Source organism: Hyaena hyaena, unplaced genomic scaffold, assembly GCF_003009895.1.
Source record: "Hyaena hyaena isolate Hyena2069 unplaced genomic scaffold, ASM300989v1 scaffold_308, whole genome shotgun sequence".
NCBI lineage: Eukaryota > Metazoa > Chordata > Mammalia > Carnivora > Hyaenidae > Hyaena > Hyaena hyaena.
In genome coordinates this window covers 1,602,243-1,628,798 of record NW_024080942.1, presented here as the reverse complement: position 1 = coordinate 1,628,798, position 26,556 = coordinate 1,602,243, and the positions used below count along the sequence as shown (strand labels likewise).

At 54.8% G+C, this 26,556-nt stretch overlaps 4 protein-coding genes and 1 long non-coding RNA gene across 19 annotated transcripts in view; 2 read left to right on the top strand and 3 right to left on the bottom strand.

The window, feature by feature from the left end:
* Positions 1-6,920, bottom strand: part of CCNL2 (cyclin L2) — a 9,714-nt gene extending 2,794 nt beyond the window's left edge. For 2 of the 6 annotated variants that reach the window (XM_039248341.1, XM_039248342.1), the window contains exons 1-8: positions 6,576-6,916; positions 6,158-6,232; positions 5,796-5,905; positions 4,846-4,966; positions 1,738-1,988; positions 1,232-1,331; positions 926-1,030; positions 703-844 (exon numbers count right to left, since the gene is read on the bottom strand). In XM_039248341.1, coding sequence (XP_039104272.1) covers positions 703-844; positions 926-1,030; positions 1,232-1,331; positions 1,738-1,988; positions 4,846-4,966; positions 5,796-5,905; positions 6,158-6,232; positions 6,576-6,872 — 1,201 coding nt within the window. In that variant the 5' untranslated portion in view covers positions 6,873-6,916. Of the gene's footprint in view, positions 1-702; positions 845-925; positions 1,031-1,231; positions 1,332-1,737; positions 1,989-2,898; positions 3,209-3,789; positions 3,855-4,845; positions 4,967-5,795; positions 5,906-6,157; positions 6,233-6,575 lie in introns of those variants that run through there. The other 4 variants (XM_039248343.1, XM_039248344.1, XM_039248346.1 and 1 more) reach the window with 3 other exon arrangements.
* Positions 6,921-7,196: 276 nt separating this feature from the next.
* On the top strand, positions 7,197-13,266 carry LOC120242556. Its single transcript, XR_005531111.1, has 3 exons — positions 7,197-7,462; positions 7,846-9,068; positions 13,217-13,266. It is a non-coding gene; the product is annotated as an uncharacterized LOC120242556 (long non-coding RNA).
* On the bottom strand, positions 9,653-14,800 carry MRPL20 (mitochondrial ribosomal protein L20). Its single transcript, XM_039248390.1, has 4 exons — positions 14,625-14,800; positions 14,399-14,509; positions 11,640-11,717; positions 9,653-10,053 (listed from the first exon to the last, which is right to left on the bottom strand). Exons 1-4 carry the CDS (start codon positions 14,709-14,711, stop codon positions 9,880-9,882), a joined length of 450 nt encoding a protein of 149 aa, XP_039104321.1. The 5' UTR covers positions 14,712-14,800; the 3' UTR covers positions 9,653-9,879.
* Positions 14,801-14,939: 139 nt separating this feature from the next.
* ANKRD65 (ankyrin repeat domain 65) lies at positions 14,940-23,966 on the bottom strand. 9 transcript variants are annotated; one of them, XM_039248355.1, is made up of 7 exons: positions 23,878-23,966; positions 22,242-22,350; positions 21,968-22,112; positions 21,150-21,218; positions 20,331-20,551; positions 19,654-20,188; positions 17,981-19,159 (listed from the first exon to the last, which is right to left on the bottom strand). In XM_039248355.1, exons 4-7 carry the CDS (start codon positions 21,165-21,167, stop codon positions 18,722-18,724), a joined length of 1,212 nt encoding a protein of 403 aa, XP_039104286.1. In that variant the 5' UTR covers positions 21,168-21,218; positions 21,968-22,112; positions 22,242-22,350; positions 23,878-23,966; the 3' UTR covers positions 17,981-18,721. The 9 variants fall into 9 exon arrangements, 5 of the variants coding, with proteins under 5 accessions (XP_039104286.1, XP_039104287.1, XP_039104288.1 ...); XM_039248356.1 differs by lacking the exon at positions 23,878-23,966 and adding an exon at positions 22,626-22,711; XR_005531106.1 differs by lacking the exons at positions 21,968-22,112; positions 22,242-22,350; positions 23,878-23,966 and adding exons at positions 14,940-15,179; positions 21,494-21,960 and having other exon boundaries at positions 18,001-19,159.
* TMEM88B (transmembrane protein 88B) lies at positions 20,865-26,305 on the top strand. 2 transcript variants are annotated; one of them, XM_039248383.1, is made up of 5 exons: positions 20,865-21,438; positions 22,023-22,069; positions 22,605-22,952; positions 24,141-24,301; positions 25,204-26,305. In XM_039248383.1, the coding sequence occupies exons 3-5, from the start codon at positions 22,838-22,840 to the stop codon at positions 25,462-25,464; spliced, it is 537 nt and encodes a 178-aa protein (XP_039104314.1). In that variant the 5' UTR covers positions 20,865-21,438; positions 22,023-22,069; positions 22,605-22,837; the 3' UTR covers positions 25,465-26,305. The 2 variants fall into 2 exon arrangements, with proteins under 2 accessions (XP_039104314.1, XP_039104313.1); XM_039248382.1 differs by lacking the exons at positions 20,865-21,438; positions 22,023-22,069; positions 22,605-22,952 and having other exon boundaries at positions 23,950-24,301.
* Positions 26,306-26,556: the final 251 nt, after the last annotated feature.

Here is a 26,556-nt window from a genome sequence, read left to right as displayed (position 1 = left end):
AGGCTCCAGGCTCTGAGCTGGCAGTCAGCACAGAGCCCGACGCGGGGCTCGAACCCACGAACCGCGAGATCATGACCTAAGCGAAAGTCGGACGCTTAACCGACTAAGCCACCCAGGCGCCCCATGCATCTGCCTCTTGATTTTGGCTCAGATTATGATCTCGTGGTTCATGAGTTTGAGCCTCACATCTGGCTCTGCCCTGACAGCACAGAGCCTGCTTAGGATTCTGTCCCTCCCTCCCCCCCCTCTCACACACAAAGTCTCTCAAAATAAATGAACAAACATTTAAAAATAAATTAGAGGCATCTGGGTGGCTCAGTCAGTTGAAACTCAAACTTCAGTTCAGGTCATGATCTCACGGTATATGAGTTCGAGCCCCACATCAGGCTCTGTGCTGACAGCTCAGAGCCTGGAGCCTGCTTCGGATTCTGTGTCTCCCTCTCTCTCTGCCCCTCCCCTGCTTGCTCACACTCTCCTCCCACCCCCAAGAAAATAAACATTAAAGAAAATTTAACAAATTAAGTCTTAAAAGAGAAAGAAAATATAGAAACAATAAAAACTCCTTTAAAGAAGTACCCCTCTCATTTCAAAGATCACCAAATACCTGCTGGGGACCCTGGTGCCTACAAACTGCTCAGACCAGCAACAGACCCAGTTCTAAGAAATCTGGAGGAAAGGAAGGCCACACACGCAAACACTTACCCAGCTTGGGGGCAGGTGAGAACCCTGAAGTGTTGTCCAGAACCTGGGTGCCAGCAGGCGGCAGGCCCTTAGCCTGTGCCTTGGCCTCTTCAATGGCATGCCTTCTCTTCTCCACTTCACCTTCAAGGTGTGTAAGATCAACCTACGGGAGTCAAAGTCCAGTTTTTAGAACCAAATACCTCTAGTCAAACACAAATGCATGTTATGTGAAAAAATACAGAACCTTTTTCCGGGTATAAAGCTGCAGGATTTTTAAGCAGATTTCTTGAATTTCTTCTTCAGTTGCTCCAAACAAAAGAAACCAATGGGGACGATTGGGCAAAGGGATCTGTAAACACAACAGTGATTACCAACACCGTTAATACTTTTTGCGGCCAACCAGATTCTTAGGGCCAGAAAATACAAGCCTGCTGGTCACTGAGACATGCTTTTTATTGGTACTGAGCCAACCTGAAGAACACTATGGAGAAGTTTACCGGAGACAGAGACGGAAACAGACAGGGATCCCTGGTGGTGGCGCAACACTGACCTCCAGTGTCCGAGCAGCAAGATAAATGCAGGCGCAGGCGATGCTCTCAGGCTGGAACCTCACGAAGACGTCTGTGCGAAGGCTGTCGTTCATGTAATTCCTGAAAAGCAAAGGCAGGAAGAACTGCAACACCCCGGGCACCCCCAGGACACCCGTGTGCGCCGTCTACACAAGATCTCTAGTCTACATGGTCTACTCCTAGGCTTAGAGCTACACAGTCCTGTGAGGCTCAGGATTCCTGGAGAGACATTCTAGCTGGTTTTTGTGAGTACAGGACAGGAAAACAGGGAAATTACTGGAAAAAAAAATCTAAAAAGCTGGCTGAATGTCAGACAACACATGTTGCTATGAAAGAGAACCGACTTTAACTTTACTTTTCCCTCAACTTCTGGCTGCTCTCGTGCAAAGCACGATGCCTCAGAGAGAAAAAGTCTACCATAGTGGCTGAAATGTACTTGAAAGGAATCTAAATGCTCAAAATCCATAGTGCAGAGAAACATGCAAACTCAAATGAATGGGCTGAGCAGGCAGCCTGCGAGGGCTCTTCGGAGACAAGCCGTCCTCTTGCGTCCATTCTCCTTGAAGAGGCGCTCAGAGTCTGGCCCTTCTCGTTCCGCGAGGGAGTCCACTTGGAAAGGGAAAACACCCCTGGGCGCATGGGCACATCATGCAGAGGAAGGCTCAATGCCCAAAGGGAAGTCCTCTTCTCAGGCTTATCAAAGAACCGTTTCCAAATTGTCCCATTTGAATAAGGAGTCTTAAAATGAACATTCATAAAATCAGACAAAAGCAACAAAACACTACAAGTCTCAACATAATTAATACATTTAAAAAACACTGTACTTTAGATAATATAAAAATACAAAACACTGCACTTTTAATAAGTTTAAGTCTTTTTAAATTGGCTACATTTCAACATTTTCTTTTAAATGTTTCTCTAAAATATGCCAAAATCAGATCTCATATTCACTTCATCAATATTGCAAACACAACAGATTAATTCCATGAGAAGACAGTCAACTAGATCATACGTTTATTGCTCCTAACCTATCCCACTATGAAAAGCCTTAGAGTCAAGCCACATCCACAGGGGAGCCAAGTCACGCTACAGGATATGACTGATACCCCCGCCACCCCTTCCCCCAGTATCTTTCCCCTAAACTCTGGAGAAGGGGACACACAAACCCACTCCGATTTCTCAGGGACAGAGCCAACAAATGCCAGCTAGCGGCACCTGGGTCTGGAAGCTCTGGCTCCAGGCATCAAGAGGTAATCGAGGAAACACCTACATGATGGCACCAAGGCCGTAGGTCTCGGAGTATTTCAAGTGAACAGTTCACACGCTTTATAAACATAACCATCAGTAACTTTTTTGGTTCTAATAAACTCTCAGTACTCAAAATAGTAAGGAAGTTAATCTACTAACTTTTAAATCCTAAAAACAAAACAAATGAAGTTCCTAAGACATGTATTTTAACTTATTACATATTTAAGTTACAATATAAAAGTGTCCATGAAATAATCTAAAGATGCACACCTTTTACTAAAATGTGTCAATACTCAGCTGCTGAAAAGAGCAACTTTAGGACTTCCAGGAATAATGACATAATCCCACTATGAGTCTCAATTCCCATCAGCCAATTCTTAACGGCTTTCCGTAGAAAACATTTTTAAGACAAAGGTACTGCATCTTTATTGCACAAGTACAGCAGTTTTAAAGGGACAAAATTCAAGTCAAGACAGTTAACTCTAATCGATACAATTACCAAAGCACGACAGAGGATTAACAAGAAGCACAACCGGCAGAGAACCACAGCAGCAGTCGGCCAGCACTATACTATCGTGAGCATACCACCGTCTAGAGCCGGCCTTCGGCGGAGAGCCTGCACTGGACTGGCTGAGGACGGCCGCTGTCCCTGCACCAAAGCGCTTGGACAGTAGAGGAGAAGTCTTAGTCACTTACCCTCAGAGGCTACCCTTTGATTGAAAGAGTACAGAAAAGAAAAGTCAAAATAGGTTCTCTATTAGATATGGCATAGCACCAGACAATTCAGGCAGCAAAAATATGACCTTAACAGACTTAACTCCGTGGAAAAAATTCACAAAGCACCCAGCACTAACTGTTACTTCAAGCTTCATCTCTAGCACATATGCATTGTATAAACCAGTCCCCAGAAAAACTTTCTAATCCTCTTTCTCCCCATAAGATCCTCTCTAGTAAGAGGCAGTTGGAAGTAATTTCACAGGAGATATAAGACCACGACATCAACGCTGGCACCCATGGGAAAGATCCTGATGTGCCAAATCAACAGCCCCCAAAGGGAAGCCCAGTGAATGCTGTGCTGGAGGGTCCGGGGAGGGTCCGGGCCGCCTTACCGTTACACCAGTGCCCGGTATTTTGGGAGGCTGATTGGAACTTACACAGCAGGAACACTGGGCACTCAGACAACTCCAGCCCACAGTCAAGTCATGGGACCGACTACCCACTGCCCAAGTGCCTCCAATCAACACATGCCTGCACGCCCTCTGGTCTCATAAAACAAGGAAAGTCAACTCACCATGAGGTCTGGACCAGGTGCTGGTTACGCTCACACTCTAACACCTGAAGGTACATAACGATTATCTGGAAAATACAGGTCAGGCAGTTATTACCAAGAACCCTGAGGAGCCAGAAACCAGATCTTGAGAACGTCCATGCAGCAAACATGAGCCTCATGCTAGATCCCAGGGGTGGCTGCTGGTCAAATGCCCGGTGCACAGTTCGGCTGGAGGGGAGTTTGCTGACAGGCTCCGCTACCTGCTTTCGAACCCCGGCAGCACAAAAACACGAGACCAGGCTGCTCCCACAGCAGAGGCGGCCTCGTGTTTCATGGCCGTCACAAGGCTGCCTCTCATTCTCATCTTCAACATAGTTTCCACCAGTGAGATCAGCTTGTCCTAAGCATCTCTGTACCCTAGTCACCAACTTAGACAAGACACGATGTGAAAATACTTTCAGCAAATGAAATAGATATTCTAAAAACCATGGTAACTTAATCAAGAATTTGAATGAATGCCAGAAAATCAAACAAGCAAGAGACAAAAGATACGAAGAAATGCACCAATAAAAAGGGGGGAAAAAGCAAAGATGCAAATTGCAGTCTTTTTTAAAAAGGAATCCGTGTGCGTGTCACATAAAACTTCCCGCGGGGCGGTATGGCAGCCACGCTCCTCGGCAGCCACGCGCCACAGCACTGCTTTAGCTCATTTCCAAATAAAGGGTTCAGAATCCTTCAATGCCCCCAAAAGAGGAAACAGGCTATCACTAAAGCAACTTTAGAAAATTAGCTGTTGAGGAAAAAAAACATAAATTGACAGACTCAAATTTTCAAGTTCATCACTATTTTTGAAAGCTCAAACCTAAAAAACACCACTTCCAGAACTCTTAAAAACGTACCAACCACTAAAATTAACAGTACGAGAAGGCTAACGAGTAAGTAACTGTTCTGATGTCTTAGATATAAACTGGGAAACCACATCAGGAATATGTTTAGTCCTCTTCAGAGTTTTCAACCTTGGTGAGAAGGGAGCAGTGGCCCAGGTGGGCTCAGGGGACAGCAGGGCCACATACCCACCTTGTGAGGGTGCTTCACGTGGACACAGAAACCCAGCTCTTTAAGAACTCGTCTTTCTGCCTTTATAATCTGATTCTTTAAATTAACGTAATCTTGATCCAACAGCAGAGGCACGGGTTTCCTACACGGACAAAGCACACGTGCGTATAAGGGTCAAATAACAAAGTCTTTCTTTCAAACCCCAATTACCTCCAAGTGATGAAAATCCACTATACGAGCAACATAGATGTGGCCTAGGAAGTTCGCTTCATTTCCTTTAACAAAACCAGAGGGTCTTTCTCAAACCCCAGCGCTACCCTGCCTGTGTGCCTTTTCCACAGGACGCACAACAAACACCGCGTGGAACCGGTCTCAAGATCTCATCACACAAGCACGTCACGTGGCTCACGACACAAGTGTTGTGTGTTATAGAACAAATGGAAAACCAAAGAACCACGGACACAGAACACTGAAACAGCCTGAGGCTGCACTTTCCAGAGGACTTCCATCAGGATAAAGGAAGCATAAAGTCTGGGATGTCCAGGCAGCGGTTCCCAACCGGGGCAGTTTTGCTATCGCAGGGCTGGGTCTGGAGACATTTTTGGCTGCCAGGACTGAGAGATGAACTGTTAGCATCTAGTCCATAGAGACCGGGGACACCGCTTAACATCCTGCAACGAACAGGACAGTCCTCACAACAAAGCGCCATCCAGCCTGAAATGGCAACAGGGCAGAGACAGAGAACACAGCTCTACAGCATTTGAAAGACCGGCACGGGCAAACCGGAGGCCAAGGCCAAGGAAACTGCAGCCACAGCGCCCTGCCTCTCTGGCCGTGGTTCCTTCACTCATTAAACAGCATCTGGTGCGTACCCCCCGGGCTGCAGGCCCAGTCCTGGGCACAAGCTTAACACCTCACACCCAGAAATCGTCGCGTAACTTAACCACAAAAACGAAGAGACAAAGACTTACTTTTTCTCTCTCAGATGTCGAAGGCGATGAAACACGTTCATGACGTCCCGTATCCGTCTTGGAGCCTCTTCTATTTTGGAAGCCAGGTGAACACAGGCCATTGACACGTGCTGGAAGGTGAGCAACACAACAAACCCAGATGTGTTCCTCCCACCCCAAGAGCGCCAGAGCGCAGCGAACAGGGGACCCAAAAGCAAAGGCCGCTTTGGAGAAACCACTCTAGGGTCCCAGGGGCTCCCTGATCCCTCAAGCGCACTCCCACTAGAAGGCAGGTTCTTGTTCCTCCGAGAAACCCGCCAACAAGCAGCCCAGGTTCTCCCTCAGCGGAATTCCGTGGGAAAGAAAACGGGGAGAGCCCTTACCTCCATAGAATGCTTCACAAAAGACTTAGTATAAAAGAATCGCTGGAACAACACCTGCCCGGTAGCCATAGCCACCTAGAAGAGAGAAGTTCCCCTCACTTTTAAAGCCACGACCCCAGGGTTTTGCAGTGAGGTCCCCTGGTTTCGGGCGGCCGACACAGAAGCAGACACGACAACGTTTCCCAAGTCTACAAAGGCTCTTCGCGTGCCGCTGCCTCGCCTCCCTCTTCCCCTCTGACGCACGGCAGCGCGGAGAGCTAGGCCTGGATCGGCGCGGAGCCTGGGACCCCGGCGGGGACAGGAGCGGGGTCGGGGGTTGGCGCTAGTCCCGGCTCCGCCGCCAACAAAGGGTCCGACCGCCTCCCCCGGAGCCGGCGCGGCGGTTACCTCGGCCACAGGCTCGCGGCCGCGCCCTCACCTGCGGCAAGCGGAGCAGGATGCCGGCCGCCTGGATGAGCTCGCAGCCCACCACGCGGAGGTCTGTCTCTGTGTCGGTGTCGAGGCCACTCGACATGGACGGCGTGAAGCGGAGCTTGTCGTCAGGCAGGAGGCAGTTCTCCAAGGTGATCAGCACCCCGGAGTACAGCCGGTCCCCGATCAACATCCCCTGCGACCCGGGGGCCGCGTTCCCCGAGCCCGGGGCGCAGGCCGCTGTCGCGGGGACAACCGGCCCTGGAGTCCCAGCCGCGACCGTCGCCGCCGCCGCCGCCGCCATTTTGTGCCGCTGACTCCCCTTCGGGTTCCTTCCCGGCAGGGCGGCTCCTCGCGACGCTCTACCGCCACGACTGCCCCGCCCCCTCCGCGTGCCATTGGTTCCGTCGGCGGGCGGCCCGGCGTCGCCTGACCGCGATTGGCTGAGAAATCTACCCGTCAGCGTCGCGGCAGACGTCGACGCCGGAAACCAGCGAGGGCGGGGGCGGGCTCGTTACCCAGGGGCCCCGCGGCGCACGGGTGAGACCCAGGTCTGCGGCCCGACCCGGAAGCAATACTGGCGGTGCTCCTCCCCCTTTCCCCCCAGTGCGTCGAACCTTCAGCACAAAGACCCGGCAGCTCGTAGAGCTCCGGCCGCAGCCCCAGGGCTTCTTTGGGGCGGGGGTTCGGCCTGCCCTGAGAGGTTCGGCGCGCGGTTGGGCCGACCCCGCTCCAGGCCAGCGGGACGCGGAGACTTGCGCGAGGGCGCGTGCGGGGGCGTGGCGGCTTCCTTTCCGCGAGGATTGCGTCCTGAGCGCCGGGCTGTCCGGGGCGTGGGAGCAGCGGAGGCCTCCGGGGGTGGCCCAGAGGCTGAAAAGACTGGTGCGTGCGCTGGTGAGTGGTCCCCAGCCCGCGCCCGCAGCCACGGGATGGCGGTTTGCCGGAGTTGATACCTGACAGACGGCGGGGTCCTTATCTCTCGTCCTCGCTGAGTGCAGCCTTGGGGTGCAGATACTCACCAGATTCCTGAAATTCTTGCCTTTAGAGCGACATCCATAGGAAAAGTAACTGTAAACGTTAAGTTCCGTGTTTCTGCAGAGCATGGGAAAAGGCTGGCGTTCTTCCCGGGATGGAGGGGAAGGGAGCCAGGCTGGGATGCCCCGGGACCGTGGGAGGGAGCTTGGACTTTATCTTACAGTGGGGAGCCTTCGAAGGGGTTTGTGCATTTGTGAACCCTTCTTGATTCTGATCCCCCATTTCCTCATCACTTACTCCAGCGCTCTCAGGGTTGGTGAGTGTGCAGCTTCAGGGTTTTTTCTTCTTTTACGTCACCCGACAGCAGTACTGCTATCGCATCGGCACCAGAGGGGCAACTGCAGTACTAGTGATATTGACGTACAGTCAACCCAAACTTTCACCAGGACTAGTGCCAGAACCCACGTGAGGATGGTAGGAAAGCCTGGGTGAGGGGCAGCAGGGGCTGGGGCAGGTCCAGACACTGCACCCGCCCCAAACTTCTCAAACCCAGAGGCCACCGTCGGCTTTCACCCCTGGTAATACTTGGTTCTGCAACTCAAAAGTGCCAACCGAAATCCAGTCTTTCTTTTCATCTCCATGGACAACATGGTTACAGTGCCCCATCGCCCCTACCCCACGACGGCAGCTCCAGGATGTCCTCTTCTCTGGACCACGGCAGCACACAGGAAAGGAGGAATTTTTTTCTCTCCTCTGGAAACCCCAGGAAACAGCTTGTTTCTCTTTGGCACTGCCTGGCTGGTTTTTCCATCCCCTAAGCAGGGGAAGGAAAAGCCGATAGCTCTACCCAGTTTTGTGTCTATCAAAACCCATTTACTGACCAGTGTGCGTTGAGCACCTTGTATGCATAGCCAGGCACTAAACTAGGTGCAAGAGACTGTGAACAACTCAGCCCCACACCACCAAATGGCCCGGTGGCCTTCATTAGATACAGTGACAAGAGCCAGGAGGAAGGCCTGTTAGGAGGCCAGTACAATAACTGGAGCCAGAAGCAGTTAAGATGAAGTAAAGTGGACTGATTCAGGAGATTCCCCACTTGATTGGCTCTCCATGAGTCTGGAGATGGGCGCGGAGTCCACGAAAGGAACCAGGAAGGACTCTGAGGGGACTTCTGGCATAGGTTGGAGGGCCCAGCATGGGAGCATTAGGAGTGGGGGAAAGGTGGGCGCTCAGTCTGGGTAAGCAGGTGTACATTGCCAGATAAATGCAGAACTGCTACCATGGGCCTGAAGAACTCTGGGGTGGAGGGTGTGTGAGTGGGTGAGGTCAGAGGGCAGAGCAGAGGGAGACTGCGCCGAAAGAGGGGAGTCCATGGTCTTTGGGGGTCAAGGGCTGACTGTTATCTGTTGGATTTTGGTTCCAGATGGTTTTGGTGAGAATGACCAGGGCCTGATGGGGCCGATTATAGACCCAGTGGCAAGAAGCAAGGGGCAGAGACCGGAGCTGACCAAGAGGGGAGCATAAAGTACGTGTGAGAGAGGCTGAGGGTGGACTCCGCTCACCAAGAGACGGTAGCGGGAGGGACCTGGGCCTGGGCAGGAAGGTGGATGCCCCTGCAAGGCAGCAGTCAGCGGCAGACGGACATAAGGGACATTCAGAGTTCGAGCTGTAAGGAGTTCGTCCCCATCAGGGTAGCGAGCATGTTGGGAACTTGTATCCTGGGCCTGACTTTGTACTTAGGGAGAGCCACCCAGCTCACTGCTCTTACTGGGCTGGAGAATGAGGAAGAAACCAGAGAAATTGAAACTGGCAATCAGGGTGGCCCAAGAGCTGAGAAACATGGTCCCTGCTGGAGAGTAAAGACAAGGGGAGGGCAAGAAAGGTAGAAGAAAAGGCCAAGTCTGGGCAAGGTCAGAGTGGGGTTGCGAGGGTCGAGTTCTAAACACACCACCCACACAGCCTTGAGGAGAGCCAGGGTCAGAGTTCAGAGATCTGGCACAAGCCATCCTATCCAGCCCCTACAGGAGACCTAAGGCTCCCAGAGGAAGCACAGGCTCAGCTGACCCCTCACCCTAGCAGCCTCCCACACATACTCAGAGAACACAACGCTTTACGCCACACGAGCTTTATTTGCACAGTCTGTGTAAGATTTCTGAATCTGTCTCAATGAGAGGAGTCTGTCTCACACCTTTTACTAAAATGCAAATTAATATGACTCCTGATCACACACCATTGATAGAACTGATTTTTAGCTCCTCATATTTTAGTTACTGTGATCATCAGGGGAAACCTTTTCCTAAGACACTCAGCTGCGAAGAGCCCAGTGTTGGAACCCCTCAGTGATCCTGCACCACTCTGGAAAATATGCCTTCGGGCTCTTTCCCATCCCCCAGGGCAGCAGCAAATCCTTCCTGTCGCCTCCTTTTGGCCAAAGCAGCCAAAGATTTAAAAGTCTTTGGTTCATAGATGGCTAGATCCGCAAGTACTTTCCTGTTGAGCTCCACCTGGCACTGGGAAGAAAATCAGAGCCTGTGTCAGCATCAGAAATGTGGGCCAGCAAGACTGAATGCAACAGAGAGTCCTATGGTTTGAGTCAGCCTTATGACCTCTGCTGCTAAGCGCACCCTGCGTGGCTCCCGGGCGGCCTCTGTCCTCCTGGGACACATGGTCTGTTGGGGGCGGTGGAGAGCAGGATGCTGGAGGAGCACTGTGGACTGCGACAGGGGGAAGGCATCCCTGCAAGGGGCGTCTCATGAACAAGAATGCCGGTACCCCGTCCTGGTGCCAGCCGTGGAGTGAAGAACCTTGTTTAGGGGGGCGCCTGGGTGACCCAGTCAGTTGAGTGTCCAACTTCGGCTCAGGTCACAACCCCAGAGTTTGAGTTCTAGGCCTGCATTGGGCTCGCTGCTGTTAGCGAGGGACCAGCTTCATATCCTCTGCCCCCTCTTTCTCTGCCCCTTCCCTTGTGCACACTCCCTCTCAAAAATTAAAAGAAACCAAACACCTTGTTTAGGGTCAACGGCCATCACCCAGACAGAACTAGGGCTGCTGGCCTGGGGTAGCCCTTTAAGTCAGCTTCAAAGAGGAAATCACAACTCTCATTTTACAGTGAAGTGAGACACAGAGAAGTATGTGAAATGGAAGAAGGGAGTCAGGAACGAAACCAGGCATTCTCAATTCCCACAAAAGAACCAAACCAAATAATCTATCAGGTAAAACTGCAGGTTAACTTCTGAAAACTGACAAACTTGAAAAGCAGTAGAGAAGTAGGACAATCCCTGTGTATTAACCCAACTGGGCAGGGGTGGCTCCTGCCCCACTACCTGGGGCCTTGGGCAAAGTCCGTCCTGAGCCTCAGCTCCTATCAGTACAATGGGGATGCCATGCAGGAGGACCCTTGCAAAGTACCAGACGGCGCGCCGCATGCTAGGTGCACCACACCCACTGCCTTTTATAAGGAAAAATTAAATGCACACAAAAGCAGAGAGATTAGCACAATCACTAGATTCAACAGTTACCAAGGTTTTGTGACACACGCTTAATCTCTCCCGTCCAAAACTCACCCTGCGGTTACACACCAGGAGCTTCAATTTCATCTGCTTCCTCATTAGAAATCTCAGTGTAAGACTCTGAAGTTACACTTTAAAGTTAAAGCCAAGTTTTCTGCTTTTTCTTTTTTAAGTAAAAAATTTTTTAATGTTTTATTTATTTCTGAGAGAGAGGGAGACACAGAATCTGAAACAGGCTCCAAGCTCTGAGCTAGCCGTCAGCACAGAGCCCAACGCAGGACTTGAACCCACGAACCGTGAGATCATGACCTGAGCCGAAGTCAGATGCTTAACCGACTGAGCCCCCCAGGCGCCCCTGCTTTTTCTCCTAATGAGGAAACACGAGAGCTCATGTTCTGGTACCACTTGCCCTACTTCCAATTCTACTACCAACCAGGCAAAAGCAAGGCCATCGTGAGGCGTCCCTGAACCTGCCAGAACTCCAACGTGAGAACCCATCAGGGGGCTAACACTCTGCTGCCCGCTGTACCAGACCACACCATCTGGGCCACTTTCTACAGACCTCAACAGACCATCCTCAACCATACCTTAATTAAATTGACAATGAATGCTGGGTACTTCAGGCCGTGTTCCTGGGATGCAGCTGTAATTCGATTAATCCAGAGCTGAAATAAGAAAACATTTGAGATGCTTAAGAACTAGTTGTCCAGGGATGCTTGGGTGGCTCAGTCATTTTGGTGTTCAACTTTGGCTCAGTACCACAAACCTCATGATTCTGAGGTTTGTGGGTTCAACCCCTGCATCAGGATCTGTGCTAAGAGTTCGAGCCTGGAGCCTGCTTCGGATTCGGTCTTCCTCTCTCTGCCCCTCCCCCACTCATGTGCTCTCTCTAAAATGAATTTTTTACTTTAAAAAAAGAACTAGTTGTGCATTACATCCACAACTCCCAGAAAAAGTTCTGAGTCAAGTAAAAGTCCAGGTAAAATTTTTTTTTGCAAAAGTAAATAGAAGTTGCCGCGCCTTGGTGGCTCAGTTAGGCATCAGACTCTTGGTTTTGGCTCAGGTCATGATCTGACAGTAGGGGAGTTCAAACCCTGTGTTAGACTTTCCACTGATAGCATGGAGCCTGCTTGGTATTCTCTCTTTCCCCTCTCTCTGCCCCTACCCTGCTTGGGCTCGCTCACTTTCAAAATAAATAAATAAACTTTAAAAAATTAAGATAGAAAAGTCAGTGCTTTCTCTGTAGGCACACTGGACTGTGGTACAGTCAGGGAGCAAAGGCTGATGCTCTTCATTCAAATGCCAGCTTCCTTCTAAATAATAAGTAGGGAAGTCCCAAGGTGTAAAGCATTAATTCAATACACATTTTTAGGCCCCAAGAATACAAAAATGAGCAAAACATTTTGTGGCAGACACAGCTCAGTGTAGAAAAGATACACATGGATGAGTTACAATAGCCACTGATATTAGTGCTACCAGGTGGGGATGAAAACGGGGTGGAAACTTCACAGAGGTGGAGGGAAAAGGGTCTGGAGGGAAGGAGAGGCATCCCAGAGGACCCTCCTGGCAAGGAGTAGTTGGGTAGGTTCCAGGCACATCAAAAGGTCTGAAAACTGCAAGGAAATCAAGGCTGGTGGTTAGGTTCAGAATGATCTGGAAGGTAAGTCAGAATGATGTCAAAGTTTCTGCATATACCTGACCTGTTAAACAAGGGGTTGGATTGTGAGGCAACTGGGTGGCTCATTCGGTAAAGCATACAATTCTCAACCTTGGGTTTGTGAGTTTGACACCCCCCCTCTCCACACTGAATGTACATATTACTTTAAAAATAAAATCTGTTTGAGGTGCATAGGTGGCTTAGTGAGTGGGAGAGTGAGTGAGTGAGAGAACCTGCATCCGGTTCTCTGCTGATGACCTGGAACCTGCTTCAGATTCTGTGTCTGTCTCTCTCTCTTTCTCTGCCCCTCCCCCAATCACTCTGTCTCTATCAAAAATGAAAAAAATGCTAAAGTCCTTTTTATCTTTGTTTTTAAATCTTTTTTTTTTACAAATAGTTTGTCAAATTAGTTTCCTTTAAATTAAAATCTTAAAAAAAGGGATTAGATTCTTAAGGCATTCTTTCCTCAATCTTAAAATGGTACTCAAGTCCATTTTCTTCCTTCAGGGCTTTTAAAGTTTGAACCTGCATCAGAATTACTAGAGGCTTGTTAAAGCAGATTTGTGGTGCAGCCTGAGAATCTGCATAGCTACCAAGTTCCTATGTGAGGCTGCTGCGGTAGGCGGCTCCCACCCCATGATGAGAACCTCGACTCCAATGAGCAGCAAGTGCACTTGTGCTACCAGACTGCTCCCAAGTCGTCTCATACACATTTGGCCTGACAAGATCTGCACAAGGTCACAGGAAGCACCACCTCTACCATCCTGAGAAAATAAAAGACACAAAGAACAGAGTGGAGATGCAGAGGCCACTCCTGCACGCTAGGCCATCCTGTACAGGGATAGTTTATCCTGCTGTGTGATCCAAATCTACAGTTAATAGGCATTTCTGATTTTAAAGGACCAGAAGTATCCCCTCTCATTCATTCAGGCACTATTTAGGAAGGGTGACTGATCTAGGCCAGAGATTACAGAATTCCAAAAAAACAAAGATCCCTCCTAATACATTTGGGGGCGGGGAGCAATAACCAATCAACCAAGTCAAGTATGTGGTACATTGGACGCTAAGTCCACGACAGTAAGGGAGACCCACCGCAGTGGGGCGGAACCCAGAATGCAAAAGACACCGGAAGCGCAAAGAGCTTGTGAGGAGGCAGGCTAGGCTTCTTCCAGGTGCGCGTCGGCAGCCAAGAGTGGCCCTGCAGCTGAGCAAGATGGGGTGGCCAGGGACAGGTCTCAGTACCCAAGTCGGCCTGGGGTCGGCTTTCGTTAGAGGTGTGATGAGAAGCTGCCACTGACCTTTAAGCAGAGAATAGATGAGAGCAGTAGACTAGGGCGGCGGTGGGTGGCAGGGAGACTGGCAAGGGGGCTTTCATACGGGCCCGAGCGGGAGTGGGTGGGGAGAAGGTGGGCTCCCGGATACCCCGATTCTGTGCCTGGGGCGGGGTTTCGGACGTGAAGCGAGAGAAACAAGGAGAGCGACGGTGGTGCTGAGGACGGAGAAGCCAGCCCCTAAGAGGGGGGCGGAGAGAGTTAGGACCCGACGGCCTGTCTCGCTGGGTTCACAATGGGCCTTAGACGTCGGACAGTCGGGCCTCCGTCCTGCAGCGACCGCGACTCTCCTGGGACCACGAGGGAGGGTTGGGTGGAAGGGGCCGGCCGAGCCCGGCCTTCCCGGGCCCGCGCTTACTGTCCGCATGTTCCGCTTCTTCAGTCTTCGCGCCTTCGTGCATTTCACAAACGCTCTGGTCACCGCTCTGACCGCCAGCCGGTAGCAGCGATTCTTCCTTCCCCGAAAGTGCTGGGTGAAGAAACGGGAAAGGATTGCGAGCGCGGCCCGCAGGCTCCGCGCCCCGCCTGCGCGCCCCGGGCCGGGAGGACACGCGGGCGCCGCGGGGTGTGCGCGGCCGACTCACCCGCGCGTGCTGCAGCACCTCCTGGACCCGCCAGTAGCGGTCAGTGAGGCGGCTCCGCAGCCAGAGCTGCGCGGCGAGGAAGACCATGGCACCCGCTGGCCGGCGCCCCCTCTCCGCCGCGCACGCGCCGCACCGCCCTCAGCGGAAGCGGTGGTGGCGCCCGAGCGCTTCCGGGTCGGCGGGTCGACACCCGGGCGGGGACTTCCGGGGCGGCGCGGGCGCCCACGGAGCCCTCGCTGGGGCCCGAGTCTTGCGCGCGTCCCTGTGTGTGGCGGGCTCGGGACGCGGGGGGCTCGCACCGGCCGCCGCAGAGCACCCTCCGCGGGGTTTGGCTGCAGTCGACGCGGCGGGGCTCCCAGTCTTCACAGCGAAGCGCGTCGGTAGCGGAAGTTGCGGTGGAGAAAGAAACGTCGGCGGTTCCACTACTAGGAAAAGCCCAGAATAAGCGGAAAGGCGGGGGTGGGGTATTCGGGGCGTGGCCCCCGGTGGACGCAGTTTCCGTTTGGGGTGATGAAATGTGGATGGTGGCGACGGTTGTCTAATGTTGTAAAGATGCTAAACACCATGGAATTGTACACTTTAAAATGGTCTCAAAGGGGGTTCGCTTCAGCAGTATGTATACTAAAATTGGAACGATAAAATGGTAAATTTTATGTATATTTTACCAACATGCCACTATATTACCATTACTTTGAAAAATAATGAAGTAGGGGGTAGAATGGGAGTTGGAGTTTGCTTGTAACTTTAAAAAAAATGTTTTTAATGTTTGGTTTTTAGAGAAAGAGCAAGGAAGGGGCAGAGGGAGACACAGAATCCCAAGCAGGCTCCAGGCCCAGGGCTGTTAGCACAGAGCCCGACTGGGGCTCTAACCCCACGAGCAGCCAGGTCATGACCTGAGCGGAAGTCGGACGCTTAGCCGACTGAGCCACCCAGGCGCCCCCTCCCTTTTTTTCTTTGTAACTTTTGAAATTACAGAAAAGTTGCAAGACTACCTCTCCGAACTCCCCAATGCACTTTACCCCATAGTACCAACTGTTTATAGTTTTTTCCATTTTATTTTTTTGAATTGTTTTAATGTTTGTGAGAGGCAGACACAGATTCCGAAGCAGGCTCCAATCTCTGAGCTGTCAGCACAGAGCCCAAAGCCAGGCTCGAATCCTTGAACCGTGAGATCAGGACCTGAGCGAAGTCAGCTGCTTAAGCGACTGAGCCACCAGGCGCCACACAGGTTTTTCCATTTTAAAGTTATTCTTCCTAAGAAGAATTAACTCCTGGGGTGTCTGGGTGGCTCAATTAAGCAGCCGACTTCGGCTCAGGTCATGATCTTGCATTTTGTGAGTTCGAGTTGGGCTCTGTGCTGACAGCTCAGACCTGGAGTCGGCTTGGGATTCTGTGTCTCCCTCTCTCTCTCAGCCCTTCTCCTGCCTGCGTGCACTCTTAAAAATAAACATTAAAATTTTTTTTTTAATTTCCAGTCCTTCGTTGGAGCATTCATCATTGATTTTTCTGACCCTATCATTCTTCCTATAGTCATTGGCACTCTACTTAAAGAGGAGCTTTCCCTTTGGGGAGGTGCAATTTTGAATAGTGTTAGAGAGTGCAGTGAGAAGATAGTGTTACATAAAGAAGGAGGTGACTGATTGAGCCGGGCACGTATCTGTGGGAAGGGTATGCCAGGCAGAGGAGCCAGCAGGTGTAAGGACTAGAGGCAGGAGAGCACCTGGTATGCCCAAGAACATTAAAAATGGAGTGCCTGTCATATGTTTGCACGTATAGGAGGATTAGGAGGAACTTGACGAGGGAACAAGGGGGAGAAGAAGGGCGGAAATGGTGGGGGAAAGGGAGAGAGGCAAACCATGAGAGACTCTTGAATGCTGACAAAAACTGAGGACTGATGGATGTGGGGGGGTGGGGGGGATGGGCACTGAGTGTTATGTGGAAACTAATTTGACAATAAACTATTTGTAAAAAAAAAAAATGGAGTGCCTGGCTGGCTCAGTTGGTAGAGCACGTGACTCTTGATCTCAGGGACAGGAGTTTGGGCCCCACTTTGGATGTAGAGACTAAATTAAAACTTAAACAAACAAACAAAAACAGCAAAACTACCAATGTGATGGGAATGGGGCAAATGAGACTCCCAGGGATCCCTGAATCTCAGCAAATTAAAGGCCAGAGATGTAAGTTGATGACGATGTGTATGTAGGACCTTGGTCACGTAAGGACGTTGATGTTCTGGCTGCCATGCTGCATGTGGGATTCCTCACAGCACGGTAGCTTCAGGGAAGTCACTCCCTGTAAGGTGGCTGAAGGGAAAGGTGACGCGGATGTCTTATCGCCTTGGCTCACCCTGGAGGGCCGCATAACATCATTTCAGCAATACTGTGGCAGCCTGAATAGCCACAAAAGTTCACTCAACGTCAAGGGGCAGAGACACAGACTCCAGCTCTAGATGGTAGTGTTAACATTAAAAATGAAATTGCCAGGGGCGCCTGGGTGGCTTAGTCGGTTAAGCGTCCGACTTTTGCTTTAGGTCATGATCTCGCGGTTCGTGGATTCGAGCCCCGCGTCGGGCTCTGTGCTGACTGCCAGCTCAGAGCCTGGAGCCTGTTTCAGAGTCTGTGACTCCCTCTCTCTCTGACCCTCCCCTGCTCACGCTGTCTCTCTCTCTCCTAGAAATAAATTTAAAAATATTTTTAAAAATAATAAAAAATGAAATCTGTCCCATAAAGCTGTTCTCTCAGAAAAACTATAGTTTTTTTTTAATGTTTTTATTTATTTCTGAGAGAGAAACAGCGTGAGCAGGGGAGGGTCAGAGAGAGAGGGAGACACAGACTCTGAAACAGGCTCCAGGCTCTGAGCTGGCAGTCAGCACAGAGCCCGACGCGGGGCTGGAACCCACAAACCACAAGATCATGACCTGAGCCGAAGTTGGACACTTAACCGGCTGAGCCACTCAGGCGCCCCATAAAAACTGTAGTTTTAAATCAAATTAATAGTGGTGATTTTTCTGAGGATACAGAGGTGGGCAGTCAGAGACCAGCAGCCCTCTGTTTCGATTGTATCACCGGAGTTTTAGTTTATGGAGATGGGTGAGATGGGTGAGGTGACAGGGAGAAGCTGATGCCATTGAAAATACATTTCTTGGGGCGCCTGGGTGGCTCAGTCAATTGGGCTTCCGACTTCGGCCCAGGTCATGATCCCGCACTTCATGGGTTTGAGCCCCACATCAGGCTGTGTGCTGACAGCTCAGAGCCTGGACCCTGCTTTGGACTCTGTGTCTCCCTCTCTCTCTGCTGCTCCCCTGCTTGCACTCTGTCTCTTTGTCTCCCAAAAATAAATAAACATTAAAAATTTAAAAGAATACTTTTCTTATTACCCGCATTTCCTGAGAGACGAGGGCACGCCATGCCCCCTCGGGCCACAGGGAGAGACACCGGTGTCCTCCGGAGGCGGGAACAGGAGCAAGGGGAGAGCTTGGGCCAGAGCCTTTACTGGAGTTCCCACAAGGAAGGTAAGGCAGGGCCAGGGCGGCAGTTTAGAACTGGCTGGTTGAGCAATCCCGTGGTCCTGGGTGCGTCGGGCCTGTCCCGAGTTGGCTGGTACCTGACCCTAGATAAGTTAGGACGGGCAATATCAACTGGGTGTGGAGAGGGAAGACAGCAGTTCTGAGTGCAGGCTCGATCACAGGGGAGATGGAAACAACCATGGCCATTATTTTGGGCCTGTAGTAAATGGATGTCAGCAGACAAATACCGGACCTAACAAAACACAGGAAGAACATTCCCATGTACAGAGAGAGCAGCGGAGAGTGACAACCCCATGATGGACACAGGGGACACTGTCAGGGTTTAGTCGAATCTGTTGCCACAACTCAGTCTCTGAGCTAGCGTGCTGCAGGGGTGATGTGCCCCCAGGGGGCAGGGGAGCCGTCCCCGGCCCATCACTGGAGGTCAAGCCACTGCCCGCCTCCTCTTCCAGGAACCTCTAGCTGTCCTCGCCTCTGTCCACGCAGGCAGTCTTGGCCCAGAAGAGAGGAGCCTGGCACTCTGAAGGCTGTGGGAGCATGGAGCCTTCTGCCCAGCTCAGGGCCTCTGGGCCTATGTACCCCCACTCCTACTCTCTGCAAAGGGTAGGCAGCGCCTGGGGCAGGCCCCCTCGGACACCAGGTCCTGGACCACCTCACCCCACTGTGTCCTCAAGGTGGGGCTAGCCCCTCGGCTCAGCAGAAGCTGTGCGGTGGGGCCGTGGCCGTGCTCCACGGCAAGGTGAAGGGGGGTCTTGTGGAGCCATCCAGCAGCGTTGACCTGCGCCCCGCTGTCTAGGAGGTGGCTGGCAACCTCGGCATGGCCTCCCCGAGCAGCATGGTGCAGGGGTGTGAGGCCCAGTGAGTCTCTCGCGTCCACCTCGGCTCCCCAGGCCACTAGCAGCTGGACGGCGGGCAGATGACCCCCCGCAGCAGCCCTGTGGAGTGCAGAGCGACTGTGCCTGTCCTTGAGGCTGGGGTCTGCCCCGTGGGCAAGCAGCACCTCCATGTCCTGGAAGAGGAGGGAAAGAGAGGACAGGGACTGGCCCTGGCCCAGGCAGGTGAGGGGCTGGGGCCCCACAGCTTTTGTCTGACCCACCCACACCTCATCTGGCCTCCCCACTCTTTCTCAATGCTGCTTCCCCATTTGGTAAAAATGAGCCAGCACCTCTGCCACCCTGGAGGGACCCTACTCCAAGACATCCGCTTGTTCTCCTAAACTTCCTCGCCAAAATCCAAGACTAAGCAGCCAGCTGCCCCCCTCCCCGCTGCCTAGCGACCCGCTGGACTCAGGCACACTCCTGGTGCTCAATACGTACTTGCGGCTGCCGATCACCAGAAACAAGTCCGAATGCCTCTCTGGCGTCCTAACCCGGCTTCCAGGAGACACATAGTCAAGGCTGCCTTCGGAACCCGGGCAGCCGCTCCCCCCGCCCTCCGGTCTCGCTCCGTCCGTCCGAGGGGCCCGCCTGTCCGAGCCCTCCCCGCAGCCGGGCCGGAACCTACCTGCCCGCGGCCCAGGCTCGCCGCGATGCCGAGCGCCGTGGCCCCCGCGCCGTCCCGGGCGTCCACCCGCGCCCCGCGCGCCAGGAGCAGGCGCAGCGCCGCCGCGCGCCCCGCCGCCGCCGCCACGACCAGGGCGCCGTCCGCGCCCGCGCCGCCCGCCGCCAGCAGCAGCTCCAGCACCGGCAGCCGGCCGCCCGCCGCCGCCCAGTGCGCCGCCGTCCAGCCGCGCGCGTCCGCCGCCGCGGGGCCCGGGCCCGGCGCGCCCAGCAGGCGGCCGGCCAGCAGCGTGCGGCCCAGCGCGGCGGCGCAGTGCAGCGGCGTCAGGCCGGCCCCCGAGCGCGCCGCGGCCGGGGCCCCGCGGCGCAGCAGCAGCTCGGCCGCCCGCGAGTGGCCGTGCCAGGCGGCCTCGTGCAGCGGCGTGCGCCCCGCGCGGTCGGCGGCGCCCACGGCGGCCCCGCGCCGCAGCAGCAGACGCACCAGGGGCACGTGGCCGCGCAGCACGGCCAGGTGGAGCGGGGTCCTGCCTGCGGGGTCCCTGCGGGCGGCGAGGGTGGTGTGGACCAGGGCGGGCCTGCGGGCAGAGGCGCCCTTCCCTCCCCGCCCCCCTTGCTCAGTGAAGGGACCCGTGCCAGCCCCTCGCCCCCGGCCAAGACTCTCCGTCCGGCCCTGGGGCTCACCTCTCCTCCACGCTGGCCCCCTGACGCAGCAGCTTTGTCACCAGGTCCGGGTGACCCCTCCACACGGCTTGCAGCAGGCGCCCCCCGGCTGGTGCGGCGCTGGGCCCCTCGGCCCTGGCTCCCAGGGCCTCCTCTGAGCTCAGCTCCACCCACCGAAGCTCCTGCTCCGCTCCTGCCTCAGTCGGATCCTGATCCCCTGGCCGGGAGCTCCCGGGGTCCGTCTGAGAAGAACAGGGATCCTTCACGGATACTGGGGGCCCCTGGCCAGCTCCAGCCCATGTGTCCCCAGGCCAATATGAACTGCCCCCCCCCCGCCCACCTCCCCAGGGGACCAGGCTACCACTTAGCCTTCTGAAGGGTTTAGCTCTCAGTTACCCCTTGAGGGAGTCCTCCCTGGGGCTCTGTCCCCCAGCCGGGGACGCCCCCCATGCTGTCTCTGGGCAAACCACCGCCTGGAGGCCCTCTCATCTCCTCAAAGTGTGGAAGCGGGGGCGTCTGCTGCCAGAGGCCAGAGGCCAGAGGCCACGGCTGCAGCTGTGGGGGTTAGCAGTGCTGCCTCCTGGGCCAGGCCAACGGCCACTTCCCACCCTGTCCACCCAGCAACTTGAGGAGACGCCCTGCCCTGCCTGCTAGTGACAGCCCCTGCCCCAGCACCTTCCTCCCCTGCCAACCGCCAGGGCTCCTGGCCTGGGCTCCTTCCTCAGAGACAAAGGCCAGGCAGGCAGAAGCATGCCCACAGACTCTGATGTGCCCTGACAGGCCCCGGGGAGGCACCCACACACCTTCCCTTGGGTCCCTCCCTCGGGCCCTGCTCCTCACCTCCACTCCTGTTCCCATTGGCGAAGACGACCTGGGGGGCCGGAGCTTGGCCTTTCTCTTGATTCCAGGCTGGGGAGGTGGACAGGGTAAGGTGACCCTCCCCCCACATGCAGATGCGATACCAGGATAGAAGATTTACCACGGATGCCAGGCAACTTGGGTGACACCGTGGGGAGTAGGAATCCCTCAGGTTGAGGCAAGTCATCAGAGGCTGTGGAAGGGGCAGCGCCCCAGACTGAAGGAGGGACCCAGGCAAAGAGAAGATTCTCAGAAGAGCCAAGTCCGGAAGGTAGAGAGTGGGTGCTGCACTGGAGGGCCCAAGTAAGGCCTCCAGGATGGGTCACCTTGACTCTGGGGCCTTGGCATGAGATGCTTTCCCATCCCCGATCTCTGGCTGAGGCCAACTGCCCAGAGCCCAGACAGAAGGAGGGACAGCCGGCTCCTGGAGCCTCCCCTGTCCAGCTGCCTCTTCTGACCATCCACCCGGAGGCAGTACAGCTTTGGTGGCCACTCCCTCCCCGTCCCCACACGCACACTCCCAGGAATGAGGTGTCCTGAAGGCCCTGCCCTGTGCCCCACATCTCCCTCCAGAGGGCCAGCAGAGCCTTGGCCCTTCCCCCAGCTCCCTACAGAGAAGCCTTTCCCATGCAAGATCCAAAAGGGCAGGTCTTTGGCAAGGAGCCGAGTGGCCCCATCTCACCCCCAAGCCATGTGGACTCAGTCACTCTGTACAGATGTCACCTCCCCCAGGGAGCCCTCAAGCTTCACCCCTGATTTGAAGAAGCTCAACCCTGTTTTGTTTTTTCCCTAGCACTTACCACTCCACAAAAGTAGGTGTTAACTCTATTTTAAATGTTTGCTTTCCTCTTCTAGAATGAAGGCTCCATGAGGGCACATCCACAGGCTAACAGATTCAACCGGTAAGGAAGCAACATGCTCTGGGTGGACGAGGACAGTGTACACCTACGTAGCCCGCAAAAACAAGAGTGCAAAGGCTTGACAAGTGGCATGGGCCGGGGGGAGGGGTGAATGGGCACCCTGTTGCTGAAGAGCTACCCTGCACTCCGGGAGGCCTGGTGGAAAATCACATACCTCCTGCGAGTCAGATAAGCCTAGAAACTGCCTTCCCAGGGGCAGAAGTCAGCTGCGAGACTGGTCCTCCCCGCTTCTGCCACCGTCCGGAGCACTGCAGCTCGCTCAGCTGTGAATTCGTGCAGGCTCGTCAGGGCCCCGTCCCCGCAGAGCAGAGGCCCCCCGGCCTCCTTTACCATTACGCCCCCTGAGCCTAGAGCAGTCCTGGCACACTGAGGGAGCTCAGCGAGTGTGAGTGTTTACTGTGTGAGCCAATGAATGCAAGAGGGATCTGAGCAGAGGATGGAGTTTAAGAGATTAGGCGGGTACCCTCTCCACCTGAACTCCGCATCTGCAGCATCTGAACGTTATCTCTTACGACAGGTTTTACACTAGATTCATTACCTGGATAAATAAACAGCTACTGTAAGATCGTGGTATGCGTACGCCGGTGAAAACAACTAACCCATGTGTGTGTTGGGCAACAAGGCTTGGCATGTGCTGCAGGGAACCTCCGCTAGCCTTCTCACAGGGGCATGGCCCAGGCTGGCATTCCTTAAACCTGCAGTGCACAATCGCGACCATCTTCCCCGTCCACATGTGTCTGAAGGGAATCTATGTGCTGGAAAGTGTTAGAAGAAAAGTTGGACGTGATAAGGCCCGTGGTGGGAGAAGGTGTGAAAGGGGAACACTGGCATCTGATGCTCCACACCTTGGTCACTGGGCTCACAGGTAACCTACTCATTAGTTAGACATCAACTAGTTACATAAGTGGCATTTAATATGGTGAACGCTCTGCTAGGACTTAAGAGCATTTAGGTAATATTTGGGGAAATTAGTTGGGGTTTAAAGAGACAGAGGAGGGGGCGCCTGGGTGGCTTAGTCGGTTAAGCGTCCGACTTCCGCTTAGGTCATGATCTCGCGGTTCGTGGGTTCGAGCCCCGCGTCGGGCTCTGTGCTGACTGCCAGCTCGGAGCCTGGAGGCTGTTTCAGTCTGTGACTCCCTCTCTCTCTGACCCTCCCTTGCTCACGCTGTCTCTCTCTCTCTCTCTCTCTCTCCTAGAAATAAAAAAATATGTATATATTAAAGAGACAGAGGAGCTGGGAATGTTTCCCCCCAGTTGAAATAACAGAATACATGCTCCCACTGTTTTCAGGATGGATGAGACTCCAACGCAAAGGGTGCTGTTATTGAGCACCTTCTGTGTGCTGAGTCCTACGCTAAGTGCTTTTCACATGCATTGCCCACATGCCTTCTCAAGAGCCCTAAGGTGTGGGTGCCCAGTGTTTTCCCTGCTTTCCTGAGGCTGAGAGAGGCCAGCTTTGGCAACAAGGACACCCGTGGGGACTAAGGCTGGGAAGTGGAGTGGGTGGCCACCTCCACACAGCAGCAACTGATGGGGCAGTTGTCAGACTCAAGACCTATGAACTGAAATCTGTGGGGGGGAGCTTGAGGCAGGGAGAGGGCGGGACCCGGAGGGAGGAGAGCCCCAGTGCCAGGACAGCTGTGCAAGCCCTGCCCAGAACACAGAAGAGCTGGCTGGGCACACTGACCAGAGCCGGAGCTGTAGTCGCCTGGCAGAGAGTGGCCCAGCCTGGCATCAGAGGAAACTGAGGCAGGGGTGTGGCCTTGGAGACTGACCAGGGCTGGACCTACCTGGACCAGGTGCTGCCCTCCAGCTGGGTCCGGTGTGGTTGCCGGTGTCGGGGTGGGAGTCTGACCTGGGGACTTAGGGCTGATGCCGGGGTCCTCAGTCCTTCCATCTGACAACCTCTGTGAACCCACCGGGCCCGTTGCCTGCGAGAGCATGAGTGAACAGACGGAAACAGAGGAGGATGAGGCAGGCAGCACTTCAGACACGGCCCCCATGCTGCCGGAAAGGTTTCCTGACGGCCAGGCCTCGGCCCTCATGTCCCCAGGGTGGGTAGGCCTGACGGTCCGAGGCCTTGGGACCCTGCTGCTGCCTGGCCAGGCCCTGGCTGGACTCCTGCTGCGCCTGCTGCTGCCTGCGACCGTGTTCCTCCTGGCCCTGCTGCCAGCAGCCGCCATCGTGTACGTGGGATTCCTGTGCCACTCGAGGGTGAGCGAAGCCCTCCGTGGGCAGGGTGGGGGCTGGCTGGGGCCCGTAGCAGTTGGGGGTCCTGCAGAAGTGCTGGGCCCTGGGGCTTTGGGTGACTCTGCCCCCTTCCTGCATGGTCCCCTCGTCCTAGAGACATATGTGCCTTTCCCTGGAAAGCCCCTTCTTCTTCCACCCCCCCCAACAGCAAAAGAAGGGCTTTTGTTTGTCCCGGAGGGAGCAGCTCCCTCCCCTTCCCTGAGGCCTCCTAGCCTCGTACCAGGGCCCACCAGGGCCTGGACAGCTGGGCATGGTGGGAAGAGGAGGGGCGTTCCAGGAAGAGAGGATGAAGATGTCATCGAAGTTCTGCAGTCCACCCGCCGCCCCAGCCACTCAGACCTCTCCTGCCCTGGGATGGGTTTCCCTCTGTGCAGTGGGCTGAGGCTTCGCCTAAGGAAGGGGGATGACGGGCCCTGTGTCCTCCTTCGGGAGGCATAAGGCAGGGGCCACAGCAGAGAGGGTGGTGCCGGCTGGTGAGATGCCAACACAGGGAAGGGCCATGGGAGAGCAGAGAAGGGAGGAAAGTGGGGATGCGACAAGCGGCGAGCAAGGCCCTGAGCCTCCCCTCAAGAGACCCCTACTTGAGCCCTTTACCGCTTGGGTCCCGGATCTCGACTCAGAAACACCTGGCTACAGCCAGCCACAGTCACCCCACTGCACCAGGCCGACCTTAGGCCCGTCCACCTACTCCCGCCCCGGGTCGTTTATCGCGCCCACCCCCAGGCCTCCCCCTCCCCTCCCGGCCTCGCCTCCAAAGACCGCGCGCCCCGCCCCGTTCACCTGTCCTAGGCCCCGCCCCCGGCCCCCAGCGGCGCCTCCTGCCCCCAGGTCGCGCCCCCCCGCCTGACTGCTCGCCCCGCCCCCAGGTTCACCCGGCGCCCCGCCCCGCGTGCCGCGCGCTGCTCTCGGACAGGGGCGCCGCGGCGCTCATCGTTCTCGGCTTCCTCTCGCTGCCTCCGCTGCTTGTGCTTGCCTCGGCCGCCCGCACCCGCCTCACCCGGAGCCTCCGCCCGCTGCTGCCGCCCCCAACTTGGACCCCGGGACCCCGCCGCCTCCCAGGGTCCAGCGACAGCGGGGGTGTGGGACGCCGCCCCGACGGGGAGGAGCAGTTCTGTGCCTGGGTGTGACCCCCCCCCCCGAGGCCTCTCCAAAGGACACGACCTCCAGATCCCGGGAGGCCCCCTCCCCCCTCCCCCCGTGACCCTCATAAGGGGGCCCCAGGCCGTCGAGCTCGGAGTCTGCGTCCAGGTTCGGTCCTCGGAAGTCGCGGGCACATCTCGGGGCCTCGTGCGCAGTGCTCCGAGTGGCCGCGAGGTGGCACCTGACTCCCCCGCACCCAGGCCGCCCTTCCCCAAGGTGCCCCCCCCCCGCAGTCCCCTCTGACGGGGAGAGGCTGGGAAGCCCCCAGGGAGGAGCAGGGAGACGCCTCCCAGAGAAGGGGCGCGAGGCCAGGCTCAGAGGAAGGTGGCGTCTTGTCGCCGGGGCTGCTCGGGGCTCCTGCGCGCTCCCAAAGGGCAGCCCTGAGGCCCCGGTGTCGGGTGGGTCAGCGGTCCTCCGGAGGGTTCCCAAGTGGTCAGAGGGGAGACTTGCTGGGAGACTTGCACGAGGGCCCGAGAACGTGGCTCCAGAAGCTTGGCGATGGCCAGCAAGCCCAGGGCCTGCAGGGCTCGCCTGACGCGGGGTCAGAGGAGCCACACTTAAGAACGTGGTCTGTTCTCACTGCATAATTTTAGGTCTTTGTCTTTTGCAATCGCTGGCATTAAGCATGTTACTAGTCGTGGATATGTCCTTACTTGTCCGTTTGGTACACGCCGTGTTTCCTGTTCCTACAGATCTGTATCTTTCATCGGTTCTGGAGAATTCTCAAACACTAGGTCTCCAAGTCGCCTCCCGGTTCATTGTACCCAGTCTTTCTAGGGACACCTATGGAATGAAGGCTTTGCCTTTTCCCTTCTCTTTCCAAGTCAATTCGCCTCTGCTTTGTATTTCCACCTCCGTCTGTCTCTGTGCATTCTGGGTGATTTCTTCATCTTCCTCCAGCTCACCAATTCACTGGTTGTATCCCGTCTGCCAGTTAACTCATCCATTCAATTTTAAGTTCTTTTATTATCATATCTAAAAGTCATACTTGTTTTTTTTAATTTAAATCTCATCATTTAAAAATTTTTTTGTTTATTTATTTTTAAGACATGCACACACACACACACACACACACACAC

Coding starts and splice junctions, on each gene's coding strand:
- MRPL20 (XM_039248390.1), bottom strand. CDS start 14,711: ATGGTCTTCCTCGCCGCGCAGCTCTGGCTGCGGAGCCGCCTCACTGAC. Junction 11,718..14,398: donor AGAAGCGGAACATGCGGACA/GTAAGCGCGGGC, acceptor TTCTTATTTCAG/CTCTGGATTAATCGAATTAC. Junction 10,054..11,639: donor TCATTGTCAATTTAATTAAG/GTATGGTTGAGG, acceptor TTTTCTTCCCAG/TGCCAGGTGGAGCTCAACAG.
- ANKRD65 (XM_039248352.1), bottom strand. CDS start 21,730: ATGTGGGGCACAGGGCAGGGCCTTCAGGACACCTCATTCCTGGGAGTG. Junction 20,552..21,149: donor CAATGGGAACAGGAGTGGAG/GTGAGGAGCAGG, acceptor TGTTCTTCTCAG/ACGGACCCCGGGAGCTCCCG. Junction 19,160..19,653: donor CGAGCCTGGGCCGCGGGCAG/GTAGGTTCCGGC, acceptor CTCCTCTTCCAG/GACATGGAGGTGCTGCTTGC.
- TMEM88B (XM_039248382.1), top strand. CDS start 23,960: ATGCCGGGGTCCTCAGTCCTTCCATCTGACAACCTCTGTGAACCCACC. Junction 24,302..25,203: donor GATTCCTGTGCCACTCGAGG/GTGAGCGAAGCC, acceptor CCCCGCCCCCAG/GTTCACCCGGCGCCCCGCCC.